General features: G+C 34.0%; 1 protein-coding gene across 1 annotated transcript; it reads left to right on the top strand.

Annotated features, from left to right (window-relative positions):
• Positions 1-9,196: 9,196 nt before the first annotated feature.
• LOC110097112 (beta-galactosidase 5) lies at positions 9,197-17,390 on the top strand. The gene is made up of 19 exons (XM_020823693.2): positions 9,197-9,556; positions 9,656-9,751; positions 9,856-9,968; positions 10,054-10,120; positions 10,269-10,361; positions 10,945-11,088; positions 12,072-12,160; positions 12,328-12,433; positions 12,534-12,621; positions 13,474-13,592; positions 13,694-13,858; positions 14,000-14,178; positions 14,419-14,528; positions 14,601-14,710; positions 14,817-14,927; positions 15,019-15,132; positions 15,281-15,483; positions 16,191-16,527; positions 16,873-17,390. The coding sequence occupies exons 1-19, from the start codon at positions 9,377-9,379 to the stop codon at positions 17,002-17,004; spliced, it is 2,556 nt and encodes an 851-aa protein (XP_020679352.1). The 5' UTR covers positions 9,197-9,376; the 3' UTR covers positions 17,005-17,390.
• Positions 17,391-19,164: the final 1,774 nt, after the last annotated feature.

Raw genomic sequence — 19,164 nt, 5'->3', positions numbered from 1 at the left:
AAAAAATAAGTTAAAAAAAGTTAAAAATATTTTTTAAAAAAATTAAATAATAAGTTAAAATTATGAAAATTGTTTTAAAAATAAGTTAAAAAGAATTCTATTTAAATATTAGAATTAACAAACTCTTTTAGTTTTACATGTACCGAAAGAAACAGGCACAGAGGGAGATAAAAATAAAATAATTTCATAATTTCAACTTATTTCTTATTTTAAATATAATTATTTTTAACTTATTTTTAAAACAAAAAAAATAATTTTATTTAAATAATAAAAAAAATAATTATTAAAATAGGGTTTAGAGTTCAGTCAGAATGTAATTTAAAATAGTTATATATATTATTTTAAAATAGGATTCAGCCAGAATTTTAATAAAAATTTTAAATTTTAAATTTAAATAAATTTTAATTCTCTTTTTCTCTCTCTCCTTCTCCATCCATCTCTCTCCACCTTTTCTCTCCCTCTCTCTATTTCCATCCTCTAAAAAGCTGAAAAAAAGAGCTTAAAAATTTCATATGGAAGTGAGTTTTTACAGAAAATACAATTACTGTTCATGTTTTCTGTTAAAACGTAATTTTTTTTACATTTTCTGTTAAAACGTGATTTTGCAGTACGTTTTTGTTTCTTTTTAAATTAAAATTATATTGTGCTCCTTCTCTTAAATCTCTATTTAAACTTGAACCTTTTAAAAATTTGCCCTCTTAAGAAGCATTCCAATTCTCATGCAGAGATACAATGATGCACATCACGATTAGACATTTCACCTAAAACTATTAATACCTTGAGTATAGGTGTCGATCATCATGATCATCTACATTTGTTGTCATGCCATAAGCTACTTTTTACAGCTTCAACAAATTATAATAATGAATATGTTTAAGAAGATTTATTAGCAAAACAGGAAAAAATAGTTAAACAGTTGACTGTTGAACACTGCATGGCCATTTCAATTCCCAGAAGTTAGTTCACTTTGAACAACTATAATATAATAGTGTGAGAAATAGAGTTGTGGATGTGGTTGGGGAAGAGCGAACGGAGGCGTGATGGGATTGCATTGCAAGCAAATATGTTCGCTAATAGTGACGACAGCATTGATGTGGAGGGTAGGAGCAGGTAGAGGAAAATTTATTTTGTGCAGACGCCGAACACTGTCTGGAGACCAATTAGAATGTGTAACATCACCCATGTGTTCGGTATTGCTCGGTATCGCTGACGTTGTGCATTTTAGTTGATCATCGGACTACATTGTGTGCCCACACAGAATAATTTCTCCTGGTAGAGATAGCCCGCATGGTTTAGGACGATGGCTTATCATAGTGGGGGGTCAAGTTAGGATTAGTTATTTTGCACGGACACTGGACAGCATCCAGAAATGAATGAAAGCATGCTAGTCACTTTTTTGCTATGTACTAGTGTTATGTATCGGGTGATATGTCTCGTTCTCATTCGTCTCCAGACGGTTCGGTGTCCGCACAAAATAATTTCTCCTCATGATGTATTTGAAATTTGATTGATTTTAAAAAATTTGAAATAAACAAAAATAATACTTTTGGGATATTTATTTCAAATTTTAAGAACATAATCTACATAAATTTTACGAATATAATGCTAGAAAAGCTAAAATTCATGTGATGCTTTTATTTAACCTACTTAATATTCGCAGCCAAATGCATCCGTTTCTTATGGAACGGAGAGCAGAACAATAACGCTCGCCACTTTTCATGTGAAAACGAATCCCAAAGGGCGACATTCGCGTGAGAAGAAAAAAAAAATGTAGCGATTGAGTGAAAAGAACGTGTGGGAGTGTGGAACATAAGAAAGTGCCATTTTCTTCGCTGGCGGGCCGCGAAAGACCGCCTCTATCCAAGGCGGCAAACGCGGGAAGCCCTTCACTTTTTCATGCAGGCCGTTTTATCTACTTTATTATTGCTTCTTAAGATAATTTTTTAATTAAAAAAATTATACTAAAAAATTATTTTAAGAAGTGAAAATCATCACAAATAAAGCCTAAAATTCTCGACTGTCGAGAGGCTTAAACACAAAAAATTATTATATATATATTTTATATAATAGCTACTGTATACAAAAATGATGCTGCAATAGAATAAATAATTTTTAGAATTAAGATTAAATTATTATAATAAAAGATATTATTGAATAAATTAGAATTATGATAGCCTAATTAATGTTTTTAAAATTTTATAGATAATAAATTTAATATCTCAATAAATAAAGCGACAATAATTCATAAAATAGGATATAAAAATTTTGCAGTTGATTATGAAATTGCTGTGAGAAAATTAACTTAGCTACTCTCATTATAATAAATAACTTTTAATTATAAAAAAAATCTTAAAAAAAATTGTGAGAAAATAATAGCTAAAAAAATAAAATTATAATTACTACGTGAAAAGTAAAATATTCATAAATAAATCCTAAGATTATCTATTGATGAGACATAAAGTTGAAGATATTGATGAAGGCCCACATTTTCTTATAACAACCATATCATCATGAGGTGATTAGTTTATAAAAATAATTATTTTCTTTTTCCTTAAGGAATCTAATCGGTGGTTGTGCAATTAAAATTTTTAATTAATGTAATTAATTATGATGTTGATTAATTTGTTCCCCGGCTTTGTGAATTCTGGATTAGTGTCGGTGGCTGATATCGATCGACCGCATAGTTCGGCATTGATTAATTGGTGACGATAACGGAATTTGTCTAAGTATTGTGAGGGGCCATTCATTATTAAAGAGACTAAAGCGACAGCTTCTTTTGCTAATGTCGTCTTATTTGGATTCCACAGTGGCTTTTTATACTTTTATTTTTCACAAGCTATGTATAATGAGTATATGCTTGCTTTTAGTTCACTCAAGGTTATGAATAAACTAACATCACTGAGATTTGATTTGGAACGATTTTCTTACTACTTCTTAAAGCAAAATTTTTAGTACGAAATTTAAAATTTTTGTATTAGGAAACTGTTTTAAGAAGCAGTAGTAAAGCTGTCCCAAACGAAACCTAATAGTCTTCTTTATCTTCGTTTTCAGAAGCTCTTTTAGGTTGTTTATTAGAATATTATTTGATGATTGTGATTTGTGATGAGAAAGTCAAAAAATTTTATTCATTGTATGCATTGGTTAGAGTTTGACTTGATAATTATTTACATGGGCAAAAGAGTTAAATCAACTCCTATTATAATCCTTTGAATCTTGATTGAGAAACTAGTCAATACATATTTCATACGTAGAATATTTGTTTATTTTTTAAGTGTTGCTTAAAGTATAGTTGCTTTAGTATATGTGCGAATGATAGAGGAAATAAATTGATAGGTTATAATTATGCTAAGGATATTGACATGAAAGCCCTTTCGAGATTGTGCATCTCCACCCTCTAAATCAAGAGAAATTATTAGGTGCGGAATCCGGATGTAGCTCTGCGTCCTACATATGAGATCTAATAAAATGCTGACACATGAGACCCGATGATTCGACCTGGTCTACTTGTCCATGAAATTTTTTTGAAATCGCAGCATTCGAAGTCATTTCACTTTTCTTTCAGCTCTCAGTTCAAGCACTCTTCATCTTCGAATAGAGATCATTTTCTTCTTTAAGGAGAAATTATTACGTGCAGACGCTGAAGTTAAGGTCAACTTTATCTCCATAGGGATCCTTTATCACTAGATATGTTCAAATGCTGAAGTTATTTGTTATGTAAATAGTTTATCTGAAATAGTTGTTAGGGTTTAGGACATTTGCTTGTTTTTTTACAGAACTGTGTAAAATCTATTATATGATTTATTTGCTTAATATAAACTATTTATTGCTATGTATTCATGTGTATGTATCACACTGTATTGGTGTGTGCAAACTTTGATACAAGCTTATACATAGAAATACACAATAATACATAACAATACATAATAATACAAACTTATACACAACAATACACAATAATATACAAAATTACCCAATAATAAAAGAAATATTACACAGTAATACACAGCAATACACAAAAATATACATTAATGCACAGCAATACACAGAAAAATACAGCAATACACATTAATATACAATCTGTATTAGAAAAAATAGCGCATTTTTAATATATTTTTTCTAATACACAACTGTGTACAAGCTCAAAAAAGCTTTCAAATGAATAAATAAAAAATGTATATTATTATGAGCTTGTATTTAGGCTTGTATACAGTAATACACAGTATGTATTAGAAAAAATAACATATTTCCAACATACATATTAGCTATAATTCGTTCTAAAATATATCCATTTAATTTTAAAAACATCAAATCAAACAACTGTAAAAATTTATCAAAATTAAAGTCTGAATAAATTTCAAAATTATTTTCTGAACTTTTTAAAAATACCTCAAATTGATCAAAATTCATAAAATTTGACAGCCACATATCAGTATTAAATTTTCTCCTTTTAGATGTCTTCTTATATATGCTGTCGGTCCATTTGCTCAACCATTCATTCACCACATTCTGCATAAATTTCATTAAAATGGCGAATTTATTATAGTTAATGACTATTATTCATTTGACTACATATAGAGTATTAATTTTTCTCCTTTTAGATGTCTTCTTATATATGCTGTCGGTCCATTTGCTCAACCATTCATTCACCACATTCTGCATAAATTTCATTAAAATGGCGAATTTATTATAGTTAATGACTATTATTCATTTGACTCTTCACAGATTACAAGAACATATTTTCATTCTTAAATTATTTTTCACAAAAAAATATATTTATTTTTAATAAAAAAATTTAATGAATCAGATGAACCAAACGATATAATTTATTGCACGTGACTGTCCGTTTCCAACTCGGATTCTTCTGATTTTAGAGCAAATATATTAATCTAAGGAATAGTTTGGATATACTAATGAACAGTTTGGATGATGACAATGAGGTTTGTCTTAGGACTAATTATTCTGAGCGGACACCGGACGAAGAGAATCGTCCAGAATTATTGTGCGTTTATTATCTTTTTGCTGCGATTTTGAAAAAGAACGGTAAAAGGAAAGCAAATATTTAATATTTACTAAATAATTGAATATTTGTTGTATTTTTATTGAGTATTTTCAAAAAAACAGCTAAATGACAGTAAAAACACATTCATAATTGAATATTTGTTGGTCTTTAATGCCCTTTTGCAAAAGGATAGTAAAAGCGCAGCAAATCCGGACGGTTCTCTCCATCCAATGTCTGCAAAGAATAATTTCTCCGGTCTTAGATTTGTTTGATATCCATTTTTAGTGGGTTTCTTTTATAATATAAGCAATATTTAGCATATCAAGATTGGAGGGGAGCATTTTTAATCAAAGGATGATGATAGAATTAATGATGGTCGGAGCGATAATGTCGGAGCGATAATGGTCAGATTATGACGGACGGATGATAGTGAATGGACTATGATGATCAGTAAAAGTGAGGAAACTATGTTGGAAAGATAATGATAGTTGAGCGATGACAATCTGATGGTGGTGATTTTTGGTGATAATTGTCATACATCAAATATCAGGTAGAGCTATAAAGTTCTACAAATCTACGAGCTCTCTCTCTCTCTCTCTCTCTCTCTCTCTCTCTAATTTCAATTACAGGTCATATTCGTGGGAAAATTGAGGTTCTATTTATAGTTTTTTAAAGTGGTATTTACGTAATTTTAGTCAAAATTATCAAAATACTCCATGGGATAACCATTTTTTATTCCCTCAATCATGTAGAGTCTCATTTAATGTTTATTACAATATAATATAGATAATTTGATTTATCTTCAATGTAAACTATTTTTATGAGACAAATCTGTCCATGCATTAGATCATAGAAAGAACTGCAACAATTATAAATGAAAATATAATCACTCATCTCAATTTCAAAGATTTACTTAGCTATGATAATCTTTAAGCTCCACTTTCTTTATTTCAATACCTACAATTAGTAACAATTCTTTATGAGATGTCTATTTATTTATTTCCTTTTAAATTATTTTAAATTTCTAACCTAATTTACTTCAACATATGTAGTGTCTCAATATTATTAAGGATATGACACATAACTAATCTCCAAAATTCTCTCAAACAACATTTAAAATAATATTTAATCAAGATAATTTAAATATTGATATTTTTATATAAAAATAATGTATTTTATGACCAAATAAAACCTCTTAATATAATCTTATATTTAAAATTAACCACCATTTAATAACCTCACTTTATTCCTTTAATTTGAATCCATAATTATAAAGAGTTCTTACATATGAAATTTCTAAAATCTACCAAAAATAATGGTTAAAAACTCACACTTATATTCAAAACTCTATTTAAATATTTTTTTCTTGAGTTAAGATTCTTTATACCCAATTTCCTATATACATTTATAATTTCAAAATTATTTCCTTCTGTTGCGTCCATGAGTATTCGTGGCGGCAGAGAAATATAAAGTTTAACGTCTTAGTGTTGTACGAAAATCCGGCACGCAATCATATAAGAGAGAGTATGTAGCATTCACATGAGACACCAATATTTTTACGTGGAAAACCCCTGAACATGGGGAAAAATCACGAGGCCTAGCCCAGTTTGAATGGATCCACTAATGTTGTAGTTGATTACAAAAGAGGCCATTCTCTAGTATAAGGCCTTAGCTTGATGTACATTTTATAGAGTACATTATATGATGGGAACACAAAGAGTCAATGCTGGTGTGTTTGTTTGGTCAGGAGGACCATAGTCTGATGACAGAGATCAGAAGAGTCGTAGTCGGCGGGCGACGGAGGTCAAAAAGACATGTAGTCGGTGGGCGACGTACATTAGAAGGAGCGTAGTCAGCGGGCGATGGAGGTCGAAAGGGTTGTTGTCTGACGACAAAGGTCAGAAGGACGGCGTCAGGTAGAAATCCAACAATGGAAAGAAATCCATCTTCGGATAGATGTCCGACGAAAGTCCGATAACCGGTAGAAGTCCGACATCGGGTAGGAACTTGGCGAAGAGTGAAGGTCCGATGTCGAGTAGAAGTCCGACGTTTGTTGGTGGTCGAGGATAACTCCGGCATCACTTGAGCGGAGTTTCGACGTCAGGAGGGAACTCTGTCTTTAATTGGGAAGAATTTCAGCATCCCGTAGAACTTGGGTAGAATTCTGGCATCTCGTGGAAGTCAGGCAAAATTCCGGCGTCATTTGGAGTTCGGTTGGAACTCCGACGGTGGTCGAGGAAGAGCTGATTCTCCTCCTCCTTCTCTTCTTCTTATCTTCTTCTTGCTTCTTGCTTGGGGGGTCCCCTCTCAAGAGAAATGAGGGGTCTATTTATAAACTTTCTGGAGTGGCATGGCTCATAAATAGGTGAGAGATCAGGGGCGAATCGGGAGTGGTTTGAATGAACGTCTGATATTGAATCCCTTGATCATGCATCGTTTGTCAGACATTTGAAGGTCTTAATGATGTCGGAATTTGGCAATCTTGGGCTCGTTGGATTCGTCTCGTCGAGCCGCTCGATTCGACCATAAGCTCGTTAAAATCGAAAACTGTTTGATAACTCAAATTGTGGTATAAACTTTATAATAACGCTTCGGGTCCTTGATTTGGACCCATTTGGGCTTGGATTGAGTTGAATTTGGTGTCGTTGGATTCGTATTTCTAAGACGCTCAGTTTGACTATAAGTTTGCTGAAATCGGAGTTCAGATGCTCTCAGATTTAATTTTTTAAGTTTCCAACTTGATTTTTGCCTGGAGATTTGTGCCCGCTCAAGATAATTTTTGCATGACATATCACCTTCATATTCTAATTCCAATAAAAAATTCCTAAAATACTCTTGGTAATTCCATTAAAATTATTTGTCACAAAAATAGGGTTTAAATTAGCATGATATATATTCTATATTAAGGGGTTGTTAGGTAGGAATACAAAGTGGTGGGGTTTGAAAATTTTGATGTTTGATTGGAATATAAAGTGGAGTAAAATAAAATAAATATAGTTTAAGTTATTTTAGTTCATTTTTGAAGTAAACTAAACTCATATAGTTTTGAGTGAGACCGTTTACACCATAAGAAAGTTCACTTGACCGCCGTCCACCACAGCCACCACCTATCGGCCACCACCGGCTGATGTTGCCACCCACCACCACTAGCTACCACCTCTACCTCTGACATCCGCTACTCACCGTCGTTGGCAACCACCACTACCACCGCTCGACGCCACCGCCCACTATCGGGCACTACCACTGTTAGCCACCACCCTCAGGCACCACCACAACATGCTGATGTCGTCACCCACTCCCAGCTACCATTGTCATTCCCGCCAAGCCTCTGGCCACCCCTTGCCAGCCACCAACCACTACCAGTTGTTGCAATCGTTGGCCACCACCGCCGCCAATAGATGTCTCCACCTGTTGCCGATAGCCGCCACCACCACCTCCCCCGTCGGTTACCATCATTTTTGGACTTTACAATGCGTTCATTACTTCAAATAATCAAATCAAACAAAAAAAGATCATTTACTTGTACTTACTTTATATTCATCCAAACAACTCAAAAATATTTTTTTAACATTGCATTCCTTTTTAGTCAACTAAATATCCCCTAAAAGAAAAGAGATAAACACCTCTCAAGTTCAATTTGGTAACTAACATTGCTCTTAACCTCACCAAACTTTTTTACTCTCATTCTTCTTCCTCTTCTTCTCTCTCTCATGAAATCACAAAGAGCACTATTTCTTCTTCATCGCCTTTGTGAAATGAAATTCGCACTCCTTTCTTCTTCCTCTTTGTTGAATAGAAGCAACAACCTCTCTCTCTATCTGCATATTTCTCCATGATTATATCTTTGTATGGGATGTATTTTACAACCACAACTTGCTTTCTACTTCCACATTCTTTTTGCCACTATATTCTTTTATGTGCGATAAATGACACATCTGTCCATTCACTTTCGTTCGATTAAAGGTGATGAGAAGTCGGTTTATTGGAATTACTATCATAGATTAGCACTTATATTTATCTTGATAAACTTAAAAAAAAAATACTCTGTAGTTAAAAACATGCAAATTTCATATATAATTATAACCTTTTTAAAAAAAAATTGCCAAAAATAACCATTTTTTCATGAGGGAAGAGAGAGAAAGAGGGAGCGCGCGCTATGTGTGGGCTGTGGGGTAAACACTAAAGTCTAAACATGGTGGTCTTCACTTTACTGAAGCATCTATGCCGCTCCGCTTTATCATGCCATCTCTCTCCTTACAACCGTCAAGAGAAATGCACATGCCCTCCTTGGCTCACTAGGCCTTAAACTCACCTCTCTCTATCCCCTTCCTTCTCTCCCTTTCCTTCACATCTTTTTCACTCTTCCCACCATCCACAATGCGAGAACCCAGCAGACATTCGCCGTTGGCGGCAGCAACTGCCGCCCTAACTCTGTTCCTTCTCCTACTTCCGTCGGCGAAATGCGGGGTGACCTACGACCGGAAAGCCATTATCATCAACGGACAGCGAAGAATCCTCATTTCCGGCTCCATTCACTACCCGAGAAGCACACCAGAAGTAACATTTACTCTTTTATTTCTTTGTCTTCGTGTACTTTGCTTCTCTCCGCGAAAAATGCTTGAAGCTCGAATCTTTATTTTCGGTTTCTGCAACTAGATGTGGGAAGGGCTCGTTCAGAAGGCTAAGGATGGCGGGCTTGACGTTATCCAAACATATGTGTTCTGGAACGGCCATGAGCCTTCTCCTGGAAAGGTGCTTCTTTTACTTGCATTGCTTAGTAACCCCTTCTTCTTGTTTTCTTTGGTCATTATCTTCTTCTTAGGGGTATAATTGTGTTGAGTTTGCCTTTTTCATAGTATAATTTTGAGGGGAGATACGATTTGGTGAGGTTTATTAGGACGGTGCAAAGGGCTGGGCTCTATTTGCATCTCCGAATAGGGCCATACATTTGTGGAGAGTGGAATTTTGGGTATTTCTCTTCTTCCTCCTGAGTTCTTGTCAAATCTTGCTTTATTTCTGTTTCCTTAGATGAAGTTATTTTAATTTTCGTTCAGAGGATTCCCTGTTTGGCTGAAGTATGTGCCTGGCATCAGCTTCAGAACAGATAATGAGCCTTTCAAGGTATATTTCCTTCATTTTTTGTTTAATTGATCAACTCTATTCACATACATTGGATGTTCAGTGTTTATTTTTTTGTCTCTTGATTTTTGTTTAGCAAAATTTTGGTTATTATATAACTTAACTATTTGGTTTATATGTACTCTTTTAGAATGCCATGCAAGGTTTTACACAGAAAATTGTAGAGATGATGAAGAGGGAGTCATTGTTCGAGTCCCAGGGTGGCCCAATTATCCTCTCACAGGCATGTGCTTCGAAGAACTTTAGGCATGTGTAAATAAGTAATGTTTAGGGGCTGTTTGGTTACGAACAGGATCTAATTCTAGTAGGATTTAGTAAATTATGTAGATCCAAATTTAGTAAATTCTTTAGGAATTAAATCCTAAAAATAGTTTGGCATGATAGATATTAAATGTAGTTGAATTTCTCGTAAATTGGTTGATAAAAGTTTTTAAGATTTAGAATTTAAATGAAAGTGAAGAAGAGGCATGTCGAGAAGTGATGCAAATCTCTTAAATCCTAATCTTCTGGGATTTAGTAGATTCGAGATTTAGCCTAAAACATGAAGAAAATAGGCTTTAAGTGGCTCAAAAATTGGTTGCCAATATTTAGCCTAAACTTTCTCTCTTGCTTTCTAAAATAGCTTTCTAGTACAAAAATTTTTTAAATTTGAATTTTTTGGACTAAAAAGTCATTTTAGAAAACAATACGAAAGTTGTCTCAAGAAAAGCCTAAATCTTGGCTAAATCTTGTAACAAAACAAACCCTTGGCTTTGGTAGACACATGCAGTTGGGGTATTTAACAGATTATCTGATACTGTATGCAGATTGAGAATGAGTATGGACCAGAAGGAAAGGCTTTTGGGCCTGCTGGTCATGCTTATGTGAATTGGGCAGCAAACATGGCAGTTGGAATGGATACAGGTGTCCCATGGGTGATGTGCAAAGAGGATGATGCTCCAGATCCTGTGGTATGTGATTCATTTCTTCGTCCAGAAATCCAAGATTTTATTAGTGACCAAGTAGATGAATCTTTTCTTTCATTTTGGCTTAATAATTTAAAGGTTGTGGGATAGTTGTCCATTCTCAACCACTTTGGAGGAGCAGCTTCTCTATTTCTTTTGTGGTTCTACTTGTTATAAATTGATAAGAGATTAAAACAATTTTTTTTTCAAAGATACATGCTAGAATTGTTGCGTTATGTAAATTTGTCTGTTAGTTTAAGACTTTGTTTGGGACGGTTTTCTTACTGCTTTTAAAAGCAGCTTTTTAGTACAAAAATTTTAATTTTTGTACTAGAAAACCACTTTAAGAAGCAGTAAGAAAGCTGTCCCAAATAGAACATAAAGCAAGATAATTTTACGAACTTGGTCCTTGTACACTGAATAAAAAGACTGAAATATAGACAATTTATAGTAGTTTGGCGGTCTTGTGACCTACTTTTACTGTTGACGAGCCACATTCTTTTTATTACTCAGAGCAAGCATGACAGGAATGTTTTAAATGAGCGATTTTGTACGGTAGTTTTCTCTATAACTCTTTTTCTTGTTTGAGTTCTTGATTTTCTTATAGCTTTCTCCCTGTCTCTCTTTCTCATTTGGAAATGCCAAGCAAAATATCATGAGTAGTATGGATGTCATCCCAACAACAAAGGGATAACAGATTCAGAAGCCAGGAGGATGTTGCTGTATATACAGGAAATAGGGAGATTTCTATTATTGATTCCAAGGTTGTGGTACAAGAGAATTTATCCTATCATATCCCACCTAAATTGTTGGATCTTTTATCGCATTTCTTATTCAGATAGAACTAATGTGACTTCAGTAGCGGATAATTAACATTGCTCAATTAGTCAATGATGATAATTAGTCAACTTGCTATATGGATGAAATCATTGATTTAATATCATGTTATCTATAAGGTTTTCATATAGTTTTTAAATCTATGATTACAGATTAATGCATGTAATGGATTCTACTGTGATGCTTTCAACCCCAACAAGCCTTACAAACCTATGATGTGGACTGAAGCTTGGAGTGGCTGGTGAGTTGTTTTTTTACTTATGTTGTTACATCATATTTTTGCTTGTGTGACTTATTTTAAGTTCTCTACTTTGTGTTGGTGTTCTATTCATTCACTGATGATATTACAGTGCCAAAGGCCTAATTCAATCTCTTGTTTTTTTGTTTTTCAAATTATTGGTTATTCAGGTTCACAGAATTTGGAGGCACGGTTCACCAGCGACCTGTCGAAGACTTGGCATTTGCTGTGGCACGCTTTATACAGAAGGGTGGCTCCTTTATTAACTACTACATGGTAAGAACTGTTCAAATCAATTTTTCATTTGTTAATCTGTATTAACATCTTTTTTTCTTGATGTCCTTGCATTTTACTTTACTGATATTTATTTTAAAAGTATCATGGAGGAACCAACTTTGGGCGTACAGCTGGTGGTCCTTTTATTACAACCAGCTATGACTATGATGCTCCAATAGATGAATTTGGTAAGGACTTCTACCTGACATTTTAGTGTGAATATTTGTCCTCTTTCTTCAAGCCCCATTGCAATGGTTATGTATATTAATCTATTAAGTATATTGTAATCATCTCACTTTATTTTTTAGTTTTATATTATGAAGATTTAAATTTAGGCTTAGTTTGGGGCGACTTTCTTACTGCTTCTTAAAGCAACTTTCTAATACAAATATTTTAATTTTTATATTAAAAAGTTGCTTTAAGAAATAGTAAGAAAGTCGTCCCAAACAAAGCCTTAATTTTATAAAATTGTTAAACAGAGTATGCTATATGGAACATAGTAGTGGGTAATAAAATAAGTCAATGATAGCACGTTGATTGAAGGTGAATTGCGAAAAGCTAAAAACAAAAAGAATTGAGTAATTTATGATTACATTACCGGGGTGATAAGTAATAAATTATAGATAAGATTGTGGTAGATAAACTTATGTGATTTCAGCATATGAACAGAGGAAAGAAGATGCAACAATAATAAAAGTAGATAGAACTAATGTGAAAGATTAGGAAGGACATTGCTTTTGCAAAATAGGCTAACTTCTTAGGTAAAATTAAACAAGAATGAATGTATGAGGTGATTTCATAAAATTGACCTTAAATAATTGGGAAGTGGATGATGATTATGTTACCGTTTTGTAATTTTTATGTGTAGCTTAAATAACTGCTCTATTACAAATCACATTATGATCTCTCTAGTATTGTATTATTTACTAAAAGTCATCTTTATAATTTATATTTCAATGCAATATCTGATTGCTTCTGTGTACTTTTAGAAAGGGCAAATTGGAAGTGTTGTAATTATAACTTTCATTTTCAATTAACAGGTTCAATCCGAGAACCAAAGCATGGACACCTGAAAGAACTCCATAGAGCCATCAAGCTATGTGAAAACGCTTTAGTTTCAGCTGATCCAACCGTGCTATCTTTAGGGCCATTTCAACAGGTTCATGCATAATTTATTATATTTCAATTATAATCCTCATTATTCCATTACTTAGCTCTTGAGACTTCATTCTTAATAATGATTACCTTGGGGCAAATTAGGCGCATGTCTTCAATTACCAAACAGGAGGTTGTGCAGCTTTTCTGGCAAATTACAACCCTAAATCCTATGCAAGGGTTCTGTTCAATAACGCGCATTACAATCTGCCACCTTGGTCGATTAGCATCCTTCCTGATTGCAAAAACGTGGTCTTCAACACCGCAAAAGTAAGCGAGGCGTTACAGAAATATGCTTGAATTGGCCATTTGATCTGATACTCAATGTTACAAGGATTGGTTTTTTTCTTCAGCTTTTCTTCAGAACTGCTACAAATGGTTTTGAAAATGATTTCCTCTTTTTTACGTTAGGTTGGCGTTCAAACGTCACAAATGCAAATGTTAGGCTCCAGTAATGAACAACTTCTGTGGGAAAGGTATGATGAGGAAATTGCTTCAATGGCAGACAATTCCCTTCTTACAACCACTGGTCTACTAGAGCAAATAAATGTGACCAGAGACACCAGTGATTATCTCTGGTACATTACAAGGTGAGAATAAAGCTCTCATTATTAAATATATTGTGGGAACAAATTTCTTTCCTCCTATTTGACATTTAAGTTTGGCAATCATCATCACAAATTTCTTTCTCTTTTTTATTGGAGTAAACTACAAAGACTAACTTTTTGTTTTTTTTTTCTTTAAATTTTTTTATTTTCATGATATACAAAACATCTTAATATCTCATATAGCTGCATTTGTTTAACCTGCTACTACTGTGTCCTTTTCAGCGTCGATGTGAATTCAAATGAAAGGTTTTTGAGTGGCGGTCAGCCTCCTGTTATCATCATACAGTCTGCTGGTCATGCATTGCATGTTTTTGTAAATGGGCAGCTTTCAGGTATACTCTTGGAAAGGTTATTATCTTAAAGCTGGAAGTGCAAATCATTAATGTTCACGTGTTCAATGATAGGCTCTGCTTATGGGAGCAAGGAAAATAGGAGAATTACATATAATGGCAATGTCAATCTTCATGGTGGATCTAATAGAATTGCATTGCTAAGTGTGGCGGTTGGTCTACCGGTAAATTCTTTTATATCTTCAATTCATCCATATATATATCGAAGACGGTTACAGTTGCATCTTTCGGTTGGATTGATCTTTCTTGCATTTTGTTGTTTTGAAAAAGAATGTTGGAACTCATTTTGAGTCGTGGAACACCGGTGTGTTAGGCCCTGTTGTGCTGCATGGGCTAGATGATGGAAAAAGAGATTTAACTTGGCAGCAATGGTCATACCAGGTTAGCTCCCTTTGCCATGATACTTGGTTTTGGAATGATTTCAAGGGTGTAAGAAAGTTATAAGTTTCTTTTCTTGTGATCATGAACTCAGGTTGGTCTTAAAGGGGAATCAATGAATTTGAACTCTCTCGAAGGTACTTCTTCTGTCGAATGGATGCAAGGGGATTTTGCTGGGCAAGCACAGCAGCCTTTGACATGGTTCAGAGTAAGAAAGAGGCATTTCTATCTGTTTTGAACTAACTTTCTTTTATTACATAGCAGTTAAAGTCTTTTTTACCTTTTTGTGCAATAAGCTCAGGTTTTTTATTTTGTTCCCAGCATCTCTGATCATGTATTTTGGGTTCCTTTGTTAGGCATATTTTGATGCACCTGGTGGACAAGAGCCGTTGGCTTTGGATATGAGAAGTATGGGTAAGGGCCAAATTTGGATAAATGGCCAAAGCATTGGAAGATATTGGACTGTCTATGCGAATGGAGATTGTAGGGGATGTAGTTATACTGGAACATACCGGTCGCCAAAGTGTCAAACTGGCTGCGGTGAACCAACCCAACGCTGGTAATGACCTTCAGCTACTAAGTATAGATTCATATTCTTCTCAGATTGATTAGTTTACTTTTCCAACAAATTAGGGTGTGTTGGAAGGTTCACTTACTAATTTCAGCCAGCAAGCAACTTCAAATTTCTGCTCCATGACATTAAGGCTTAGCATTACATTAATCTGTGGAAAATTAGCAAGAAATTTATTAATAATGATAGTTACACGAACCTCCAGCAAATTAGAGAAGAGCATTAAATGATGAAGTTATATTTTCTAATCACTCACTCGTAATGTTTGGCTGGACACAAAAATCTCTCACTGGCTTGCATAACCATTACTGTTTCATTAAATTTGAACTCTTGCTTTTCTTATGAAACTAAGGCTTTGTTTGAGATGGCTTTCTTACTGCTTCTTAAAGCTGATTTTTAGTATAAAAATTAAATGCTGCTTTAAGAAGCAATAAGAAAGCTATTCCAAACGAAGTGTGAGTCATACACAGCTGGAGGATAAAGGTGAAAAAAGCAAGATTAGATTGGTATTATTTCTGCTTAAACCACCTAAATTTTCAATTTTTCCTGCTTTTCTCAACTGAACCAATACAACCATACAGAGATTTTTTTTTTCCTGTCATCTTATTCTACTGAATGTAACTTATTCAAGCAACCTGGTGTATTCATTTATATTCACATCTATTAGCTGATCCTAATATCACCAAACTAAACAGGTATCATGTGCCAAGATCATGGTTGCAGCCATCCAGAAACCTTTTGGTAATATTTGAAGAGTTGGGCGGCGATGCAACCAAGATTTCGCTTGTCAAGCAATCAGTCTCTGGTGTTTGCGCCGATGTTTCAGAATGGCATCCAACGATTAGAAACTGGCACCTTGATAGCTATGGCAAGCCCGAAGAATTCCGTCGGCCAAAGGTCCACCTTCACTGTTCACCTGGACAGTTTATTTCAGCTATCAAATTTGCAAGCTTTGGTACTCCATATGGGGCTTGTGGAAGTTTTCTGCAGGGTGCTTGCCACTCACCAAATTCCCACACTACCTTAGAAAAGGTAATGAAAACATTGATGCTTTTTTAAAAGCTTAGAGGCTTATTTTGTTAAGCTTGTCTTTAGCAGTTTAGTTGTCAGAAAGTTGTTTTACGAAGAAGCTTTAAAGCTGCATTTGAAAGACTTTTGAAAGCAAATTCCTTAAAAAAGCAGCTTACTTTTTGGAAGAAAATTAGTTTAAGATTGTTTCATATAATTAGGGATTTCAAATGAGTGTAATACAACTTTTTTATGTATTACTCCTCTCTTAAAGTTCATCCAAAAAATTTTGGATTCATTTTGAGCAAATTTTGATTTGAATATCTTTACTCAGATCTTCTATTTATTATTATTTTTTTTTTGGAGCAGAAGTGCATTGGGCAGGAAAGATGTGAAGTAGCAATAACCCCCAGCAATTTTGGAGGGGATCCCTGTCCCAATGTTATGAAGAAAATTGCTGTTGAAGCTGTCTGCTCCCCAGCAACACAGCCTCTGCACTGATCAATCTCTGCCATACCATCAGAAGATTTGTTCTTGGCAGGAAGAACAACTTCCAAAAAAAAGGGAAAACAAGCATTAGGAAATTACAAGGAAGATGTTGTGTATGTCTTAAATTACTGTTGTTGGTCATTATATGCTTTCCAACTCCAGTTTGATTCTCTGGTTTCTCAGTTCTAAGTGAGCTGTTGAAGACCCAGAGCGAAAAAAAGGAAGAAGAGAAATGGTGCTTCTTGCTTCTTGGGTTTTTAGTTCATTGTTATTGGTATTTAGTTCAATTCTATCCTTTCCTTTCTTTTGATCAAAAGGAAGGTTTGTATGTAATTGATATTTGAAACTAGAGTGAAGTTATATGATTAATATATGAATCGATTCCAATGTTCCATTAATTTATTCTTCAAAAAAAGAAGCTAATTCCACACCTACTTATGGAGAAATTATTCTATCCGGAGGCCGAATGACCTTCAAAGACCAACCAGAATGCACAACGTCACTCCTGGTTCGGTACTCAGTTCGGTATTATTTGGTACCATTCGGTACTCGACTCGGTACTGCTGATGTGACGTATTCTAGTTGATCTCCATATGATAAATTGTGTTCGGTGTCCATATAGAATAATCTCCTATTGCTAATCTTATTAAAAATATATTTTTTAAATAAAATTTTTTAATAATATATTTATAATTTATCAATTATTATTAAATAATAATAATAATAATAATAAAATAAATAAATAATGAATGAATGCAATTATTGTGTGATTCGCATATGGTAACAACAATTACATTATTGAGGAATTTATGATCCTCTGATGCCCACCGACACAATAGATAAAAAGAGTCATCATCCTTCTAAATCTTGAACAGCCAGAACTCCAAATAGAAAGAAAATTTTAATGGTGAGGTCGACAGCGCAAATGTCTTTTTGCATGGATGCCCATCTCGCCAAGCAATTGGTCAAATTATTATTTGCGCGCAAATTTGTTTTTTTTTTTTTTTTTGGATAGTTCTGCTTTGACTGGTCAAGCTTTGGGAATATTTCATGGATATTCGGATATTATTATTTATATTAAAAAATTGAAGAACTTTAAAAAAATATTTTAAAAAAAAGGATACATTGTTGCATAATAATAATAATTGGATTTATGAATAAATCATTATTATATCATTAAAATAATTTCAATAATAATAATTACATCATCTAATATAATCTTGATTAAACCTTTAAATTTTGAACATCTCATTCTTTTGGTTCAATTTCCAGCCTGTCTTACCCTCATTTTGTGATTCGTTTATCGTCCTGCTTCCCCTCTCTTTTAGCCCAGCCCATCTAGACCTAATCCTAGCCTTCTCTCTCCCTCTCTAACAAACATTACAAATCCCATATCCCCTCATGAGGCCACTACAAATAACCAAATATCAAATATTAATTGATAATTGACACCTCCGTCAAAAAATCTACGAACCCTAACACCATATAATCAAATCCTCCTTGCACTCCACTTTTCAAATCTAACCCAACACTCTAAGCCAAGTGATCACCACACCTTCACAAACCTTAAATCAATCCCACCAACCCTAATCTAGTGGAAAAATTATTGTGCGGACACTGGACGCTGTTCAGAGACGAATCAGAGTAGGCTACATCATCCCTTTTCTGTGTAACACGACTATATAACTGTTGTATACCAGATAATATGACGCTCTCAAAACAATCAAGTATCCGCACATAATAATTTCTCAATCTAATGAGACCCAAAGCAACCCCAATCCCTTCAAATCCTTCACATCACACTATAAGAAATCTCCTATCATTGCAAGCAATTAATATCATCGGCCCCACCCAAAGATTCTTCTCACCACCACCGTCAGCATATATAAATATAAGCAAGAGACTCGTGAAGTGGGGACCACTCAGCCTTTACGAGCTCAGCAGTAGCACATGGTAGGCCGTGTCTTTTGGCTTCTACCTGAAACTAATAGTGGCTCTTGTTATGTTTTATGTATTTGAAGGGCTACATGATAGGAATTTTGTTTTTTTTTAATGGAAATTTTCAGCTTGTTTTGCTTTTTTTAATGTTTTATAAATAACTTTTATTTTTTTATAAAATTTATATAGCAAAAAAGTCGTATAAACACAACTCTTCTTGGCGTATTGGTTGAG

Source organism: Dendrobium catenatum, unplaced genomic scaffold (assembly GCF_001605985.2).
Source record: "Dendrobium catenatum unplaced genomic scaffold, ASM160598v2 fragScaff_scaffold_635, whole genome shotgun sequence".
Taxonomy (NCBI): Eukaryota; Viridiplantae; Streptophyta; class Magnoliopsida; order Asparagales; family Orchidaceae; genus Dendrobium; species Dendrobium catenatum.
Note: the sequence above shows the minus strand (reverse complement) of the source record. Positions and strands in the feature narration are given on the sequence as shown.

What these genes read in the sequence shown, in the direction of transcription:
- LOC110097112 (XM_020823693.2), top strand. Translation starts at nt 9,377, where the DNA reads ATGCGAGAACCCAGCAGACATTCGCCGTTGGCGGCAGCAACTGCCGCC. An exon ending in CCTTTATTAACTACTACATG is followed by an intron (nt 12,434 to 12,533) that starts GTAAGAACTGTT and finishes TTATTTTAAAAG; the next exon opens with TATCATGGAGGAACCAACTT. An exon ending in CCCACACTACCTTAGAAAAG is followed by an intron (nt 16,528 to 16,872) that starts GTAATGAAAACA and finishes TTTTTGGAGCAG; the next exon opens with AAGTGCATTGGGCAGGAAAG.